The sequence below is a fragment of the Vidua macroura genome, chromosome 1 (assembly GCF_024509145.1).
Source record: "Vidua macroura isolate BioBank_ID:100142 chromosome 1, ASM2450914v1, whole genome shotgun sequence".
Classification (NCBI taxonomy): Eukaryota; Metazoa; Chordata; class Aves; order Passeriformes; family Viduidae; genus Vidua; species Vidua macroura.
The window spans coordinates 39,102,564-39,110,590 of NC_071571.1; the positions used below are offsets into that span (position 1 = coordinate 39,102,564).

General features: G+C 39.9%; 1 protein-coding gene across 1 annotated transcript; it reads left to right on the forward strand.

Moving 5' to 3' along the window:
* The first annotated feature begins 1,350 nt into the window (after positions 1-1,350).
* OXSM (3-oxoacyl-ACP synthase, mitochondrial) lies at positions 1,351-7,397 on the forward strand. The gene is made up of 3 exons (XM_053980070.1): positions 1,351-1,529; positions 3,344-4,349; positions 6,775-7,397. Exons 2-3 carry the CDS (start codon positions 3,346-3,348, stop codon positions 7,175-7,177), a joined length of 1,407 nt encoding a protein of 468 aa, XP_053836045.1. The 5' UTR covers positions 1,351-1,529; positions 3,344-3,345; the 3' UTR covers positions 7,178-7,397.
* The last annotated feature ends 630 nt before the right edge of the window (positions 7,398-8,027 follow it).

Below are 8,027 nucleotides of genomic sequence, written 5' to 3' on the forward strand. Positions count from 1 at the left end.
TTCTATGACTTTTTAAGATAGTGGTATACATATCCCTGACAAAAGCTGAAATTTAACACAGGGCAGCTCACTTTTGCTGAGATTACATTTATTATTCCCACTAGCATAGTTAAAATGTTACTATTTCATCCCTCAGGATCATTGAACTGGTACCAAAGTAACAAAATTTTAGTTTAAGATGATGCCACGTTCCTTGGCTGCTACTTCAGGTTTTAATTTCCTTTCCATGTGTTTCTTGTAGACGTGTGACTCTCAGTGTTGGCTGCCTTAGGAAATACAAATATTAACTATATTGCTATACATGTATGCATTTAAATGCATAATGTATCTCAGTATGGCATTTGTAAACAATGCTTTGGGAGTGCTCATAGTCAAGCAGTGTGAAAAATTTAGAAACCAAGTGACAATTTCCAAAAAATTGCTAACACATTAAATGCCCAAGGAATTTTATTTCTAAATTAAAAACAGACTCTTTATTTTAAACACACAAATTTATTTTTATTTATTAAATATTGGGTTTTTTTCTTCTTTTTTGCTTTATTCCCCTCCTTTTTCCTGCAGTGCATCCCTCATTACTGTGCTATAGTTTGTATTTTTAGGTAGCTGTATTTGCAGCTAATAAACGTTATTGTGTTGCGTGGGGGTAAATTTATTTCAGTTTTCTTACTCCTGTTCACTACAATTAAATAAAGGTATCACCTAACAAGTAAAGTCACACTGTAACTAATTCATGTCTCTGTTGATGAGACTTGGACAAACATTTTATGCTCTGCCATGGTAGTCTGTCTGGGATAAAAGTCTTGGCTATTATTCCACTGGAGTATTTGTTCAAAGGCTTTTGAGTTGGTTTTTTTTGTGGTTTTTTTGTGGTTTTTTTGGGGTTTTTTGGGTTTTTGTGGGGTCTTTTTTTGTTTGTTTTGGTTTTTTTTTGGGTTTGTTTTTTTTTTTTTGTTATTTTTGTTGTTTGGTTTGGTTTTTGGGTTTTTTGTGTTTTTTGTGGTTTTTTTTTTGGTTTTTTTTTTTTTTTTTACTCCTCCTTTGCGTGATTGAAACACGTAGCTTGGGAAGGCAATAATTTCATCGCCTTTTCCCGGTCTCTGGGCTATTCACACGAACACGCTGCCCGCCCGCCCACACCGGCGCCCGCGGGGCGGGGCAGGAAGCGCCGTGGGCCGCGCGTACCCTCACACCTCCTTCTGTCCCCCCGCGTCTGCGGAGTGGTGCGGCCTCGCGCCGTTGGAACGTGAGAGCGAGGCAGAGCGAACCATCGCGGAGCGGGGGGAGCGCGGCCGGGTACCGCTGAGGGCTGGGACAGAGGGAGGCGGGGGTTTTAGCACGGGCCGCGGGGACACCGCCCCTAGCGGGGCGGGCCCGGCCGGCAATGGCGGCGCTGGGTTGTGTAGTGTTGCCGGGGTTTGACTCCGGATTTACACATTAAAGCTAGTCATTGCCCTTGAAACACCTGGGGGTGTTCGGTAGCGCTTGTTCCCGGGGGAAATTATCCTGCGCCTGGTTTTCCCGCACAGCAGGTATCGGGCGTTGTTGGGTCGGACAGGACGGCTCGGCGCCGGCTGACGGCATTTCAGTAAAGGCTGCGGAACGAGCTGCCTTACAGAGCTCTGCAGTCATATTTTATATATGTATATATACACTGATAAAATATGCTATCTTATACATTATTCTATATATATGTATAATAGTATGTATAGCATACATTATCGTACACATTGTATATGCTATACAATATACATCATATAGTGTATCTATAAAACATATATATGTTATACACTATACTCCATAAATATGCATTTTATATGACTGCAGAGGTGTTTTATATTCTGTCTTAGATATAGAAAATATAATAGTCGTTAAATACTTGTATATGTAACTTGCATTATATAACACATAATATGGTATGATACATATATTTTTATACACGTATACACACACACTACCTCTTTTATAGAGGCTAAGTGGCTTAAAAAACTGAAATGGTAATTTTGGGCCAGAATTTAAAAGAGGCTCATTTAAAAATACTTTTTTAATAATTAAATTTAATAATTGCATAAAATACATATAAAATACAATATATGGTTGTTTACTATTTTTATTCCCTATCCCAAGTGTTCTTGGCCAGGCTGGATGCTGGTCTCTGCTGCCTGGTCTAGTGAAATGTGTCTGTGCCCATAGCAGGGATTGTTGGAATGAGATGATTTTTAAGGTCCCTTCCAACCCAGGCTTTTCTATGGTTCCATGATATTTTTTAATAATGCTGCTGTGCACTTGTGCTGACACAGTTTTGGGTATTTTAGCACGAGTGCCCAGCAGCCCCTTGTGGTCTTCATACAGCTCTCTCCATTTCACCAAGGAGCTGGGGATGCCACGTTGCTCTTTGGGCAAGGCAAAAAGCAGGCAAGCTATTGAAGCCTGTCTTGTAGGTGTTGGCAGAGCTGTACTGCAGCCTCTGCCCTGCTCCAGCATGTCAGATGTGTGCAATCAGACTGGCTCTGGACTGGCAGTGCCAAGGCAAGGAAAAGGAACTACAGCACAGTACAGCACCATCACTGCTTGGCATAGTCCTCTGGTCCTTCCTCAAGTACTTGTTCTCAGCAGAGGCCTTCTGCCATCACTTGCCGTGCCTCTTCTTGTGTAGGATCTGGTGTTGCCTTCAATGGAGGTGGTGCTGTGCTCCACATCTTGCTCAAGCTACTTGAGATATGGTCCCCTGACAGTGTAATAACTCAAGGCTGATAAAGCATAGGTGGAGGTGGAAAGAGAGGGAGTCTTGTCCTAGATGTGTAATTACATTAGTAGCAGAACCAGGACAAGTTTATTGACTCTTGTTTGAGGTTTCTAGATTGTTCTGCTTGACATGAAGGTTGAGATGACAATATCCTCAACTTGGTAATGGTGGGACATACACTTTCCGGTGAACACACACTCTTTCCCTTAGAAGAATGAAGCTGTTAATGCTCATTGTTTCTGCCTCCAGCCAGCTGAGATAACAGCTGAGATAAGGTTGAAGCTCCAGGGGAAATTTTGCAGTAAGACTAGAGAGGGCTTCACAGTCCACAGTGATGCAAAGTCATATTCATCAGCAGCTTAAGCTAGAAGAGCTCACTAGAGGCATTCCCAAAGTGAACATTTCTTTGCAAGTATCTGTCATAATTCATAGCATTCCTCGTTACAGACACAGAAACTATGTCCCTTTCTTCAGCCATTCTTTCAGGCTGTCATGTAAAAAGCAGGTTATTAATTTAATGTTCTTGGAATGTTTTCCACACTGTCTGCTTTACTGTTGTGTTTGTCTTTCCCCACCCCCTCTGCCCCGCTCCATTTACAGGAATGTGCCTGATTATTGCCACCATGTTCTCACAGTGCTCACAGGATCTGTTAAAGATTGCAAATCTTCATCTCCGGAGTCTGAATTTAAATCTACATTTACAAAACCACAGAAGGGCTTTCAGCAAGTCACTGCCTGCATGTCGAAGGAAAGTAGTTGTTACAGGTATTGGCTTAGTGTCCCCTCTTGGTGTGGGGACTCAGTTTGTGTGGAAGCACCTTCTGGAAGGAGGCAGTGGGATTACATCACTAGATGGGGAAGAATATGCAGGCATTCCATGTAGAGTGGCTGCGTGTGTGCCAAGGGGAAACAAGGAGGGTGAGTTCAGCGAAGAAAGCTTTGTGTCGAAGTCAGAGATCAAATCCATGAGTTCTGCCACTGTGATGGCCATCGGTGCCGCAGAGCTTGCAATGAAGGACTCTGGCTGGTCTCCCCAGTCTGAAGAGGACCGCTTGACTTCTGGTGTGGCAATTGGGATGGGAATGGTTCCACTGGAAGAAATCTCTGACACAGCTGCCATATTTAAAACAAAGGGTTACAATAAGGTCAGCCCATTTTTTGTCCCAAAGATTTTAGTCAATATGGCAGCAGGCCATATCAGCATCAAATACCAACTGAAAGGGCCAAATCATGCTGTGTCGACCGCTTGTACCACAGGTGCACATGCAGTTGGAGACTCCTTTAGATTCATTGCTGCTGGCGATGCTGATGTCATGTTGGCTGGAGGGACTGAGGCTTGCATTAGTCCTTTGTCTTTGGCTGGATTCGCAAGAGCCCGGGCCCTGAGCACGAGTTTTAACTCGAGCCCGAAAACAGCGTGTCGACCCTTTGATTCGCAGAGGGAGGGGTTTGTAATGGGAGAGGGTGCTGCTGTGCTGGTCTTGGAAGAGTATGGACATGCCGTACAAAGAGGTGCTAGGATCTATGCAGAAGTTTTGGGTTATGGATTGTCCGGTGATGCTTGCCACATAACAGCACCTAATCCCGAGGGAGATGGTGCATTCAGGTAAGAACTCTATGTTGATTATAATAGCTACTTCATATGTTAACTGTAGTGGATACATTTGTTTCTGTCATTGTATATTTTTCACAGAGAAGGGATGTTCAATCTTGAATTAATATTCCAAAAGCTTGAAAATCTGAAAAATGAAAGAGCTTCTAGTAACACTGTGCCCCAATTCTCTTTTTTTAGTAGGAGGGGTGAAGGCCAGTTCTCAGTAGAATCAACCTTTTTCCATAGAGTTATGAAAGCTTTCTCAGTGTGAAAACATTTTTCCTTTGGTGCATACAGCTGTTCATATAAATAAGTCTCAATGGAAACCTCTTTTTAAGATGTTTGTGGGTGAGATAGGATCTTTACAGGTTCTCCTTCACTCTTTTTCCATTGAGAAGATAGACCTGACACCCCCCTCCCCAAAAGCTTGTTATTTGTTGCAAGAAACCTCAGGTGATGAAAGCTGTAGAGCACTTAGAAGATCTAGTTTGTTAGAATATTCAGTACTTCATTCAGATGCAGCTAAGAGTGTTGGTGAAGGAGCATAGCAGAAATACACTTTAGTACTGTTTAGGGAGGTGGTGAAGCTTCATCAGTGTTTATCTCATCAAAACCAGTTCACAAGTAGATGATACTCATCTAATCATTATCATTGACCTAATTAAATTGTCAGCTAAATTACATGTGTAAGTTGGAGAGTTCGTATAGGCTGAGTACTATGGTTGGCATTGGAATCTTTAGTAAAGATTTGGTTTGCCTTATTCTGAATGTATGTGAATATTTAGTACTAAAATTCAATATATAGATGCTGCACAAATAGATCAAACTTCTGCATGGTATTGTAAAGGGGTGTTTGCATCTTTAAAAGGTTAACAGATTTTTCTAGAACTGTAAATACACCGTGTTTCCATCTATGCTTTTTGATTCAAATTTAATTGTTCTGCAGACGTAAGTGTGAGATGAGTAATCAGGAGTGTCTTTATCTCATATTTTCAGACTTGTTTACCCTTGAGATGATATGGCAATATATTATAATAGAATTTTTGTGTATTTTATGATTGCAGTAGCATATAAATTAAATTCACAGTAGGAAGAGTTGAAAGTTAATCTGGGTATCTCCAAAATGTTGAGCATTTCCACCCATGAGATAAGATAATACATTTTAATACTGTCTTCAAGCCAGTAATTTGTTACTGCAGTGGTATATGGATTAAATCTGGAATGTATGTGCTTATCTCACTTTTCTGTAGGAATTTTATTTGCCACATCAAAAAAAAATCCAGAGAAATATATTTTTTGTTATCTTCTAATAACTGCTTCTGTTGGAGGCTAATACGTATGTTGGAATAAACCAGCAGGAAAGGAGAGGCAAAGCCAGACTCACAATTGTGGATATAAACAGTGTCCTACATAAGTAATCTGGTATATCCTTAAGTGAATAAGTTCATTGCAGATAATGTATTTAACTAAATTACTTTATCTCATAGTTATCAGTAATCCCTTTTGCCTGAATCTCACTATCTAGTGACAGTGAGTGTCAGTGGCCTCCACCCTAAGCTCAGCTGGATGCTTCTAAGGGTAGAAGGCTGTAGTAGAGACATTTAAATTTGTCCAGAATCCTGTGCTGTCTGTTTTTGAGCTTCCTTTTATTTCCTTTTTTTTTCATAAATTTCAAAAGAGTCAGTGGTCTTTTGCTCAGAGGTGCTTTGTTGTTATGTGCAAGGAGAGATACCTGATTCATCTTCTTCTTTGAGGGAAATCTGTGAGAAATTGTAGTGTGGAACTGTGTTGATCCTTCCATGGTTTTCCTAAAAAAACATGTTTTAAAGAGGCAGTCACAGTGCACAAGTCATCAGGAGTCAAACAAAACATACCATGCCAGGGGTTGAAGAGTGTGACTTTCAGTAAATTTCATTGTAAAATTAAATACAGGGATTTGTGCTATTTCCTTGACATTTTCTGGTCTCTGGATAGCATGCAAAAGAAGCTCATGTGGAGGATGGCTGCAGATTTTTTCTTTCATTTCCCAGTATTTTTGTTGGGGAGCACATATCTAAATTTTTGTAATAATATCAGTAGTTATTTCTCTCTCAAATGTTTTCAAATTTTACAGTGAAAAGGGTGTTTGATGCATTAATGCATTAATGTAGTCTGTATATCTTATTTTCTTCTTCTTCGTATTTTTCCTGGCTGTGCAATTTTTAACAGCAAGTCTGATTTTTTAGTGGGCCTCACTTTTGTTGTCTTCCTCTGGTACCTAATGTAGATGCTAATGTGCTTAGTTAGATGAGTTAACCTCTTGTCATTCACATCTCTGTTAAAGCAGATTTTCACACTTGATAAACATTTTAAAACAACATATACTTTTTCTTTTGGTTTGTACATTTGACAAAGATACATTGGGCTAATCAGCATTCTGTTGTCTTCTTTTCCTTAGGTGCATGTCTGCAGCAATAAAGGATTCTGGGATCAAACCTGAAGATGTAACATATGTCAATGCACATGCAACTTCTACACCTCTTGGAGATGCTGCTGAGAATCAAGCAATCAAGAGACTTTTTAAAGATCATTCATGTAATATTGCAGTGTCCTCAACGAAAGGAGCAACAGGACATCTTTTGGGGGCTGCAGGAGCTATTGAAGCAGCTTTTACTGCACTGTCCTGCTACCATGGGATTTTGCCACCTACTCTAAACTTACAGAAAACAGAGGCAGAGTTTGATCTCAATTATGTTCCACTGACAGCTCAGGAGTGGAAAACTGACAAACGGCGTATAGCACTCACAAATTCATTTGGCTTCGGTGGCACTAATGCAACTTTGTGCTTTGCAAGTGTTTAACTTATGCTGTCAATTGTGTGAAAAATTTGCACCAATGATGATTTTCTGTACTGCTGTCTCTGGTGTGTTCTGTAATATTTTCTCAGCTTTGAGAGTTGCTCATTTGATACATAAGAACTTTATTCACCCTAACATTTACACCAGTAATTCTTTTAGAAAGAGGAAACTTCTTTTATTCATTTTAATAAAAATAAAGATCTATTATTTGTGTGAGGAAGAAGTTTTTCTTCTTGACTAGAGCAGGAGAAGTGGTTAAACTATGTTAGAAAAGATTTTTCCATGCATGTGACAAAGAAATTGTTTGGAGTCGTTTATACAAAAGAGAGGCTGGCTAACAAGCTAGGACATCACACCTGATGAATTAACTGCTTGGTAGTACAAGGTTTATGACTGAGTTCTCCTTTGTTATGTACTCCATATAGAATTCTGCCTTTTTCCTCATGGGTGGTTGTCTCATATCATAATTCTTCCACACAGGTGATATTCAGGGAACAATAATATAGACAGACAGTTATAAGATTCCTGGCACTGGTTCATTTTCTTTTCATCTTTATTCATTTCTATTTGTTGTGTTTCCTCATTGGCCATGAACTAACATTGAGGGATGCATACAGCATGGCCTGTACATCTTCCATGTAGCACAGGGATAGAATTAGTAGGTCACCACCTGTTGAGTTGTGAAATTTTGTGCAAGCATAGTAAGGTAGATATTCGAGTATGGCACTGAAGATTTCAAAAATAGTTATATAGAAAGGAATAAGTGTATTGGGAAGTATCTGGTTTTTCTGCCAAATTGAAAAGTAGAACTAGCAAAATTTGTCAAACAAGGCCTCTTTTAGGAAAAAAAAAA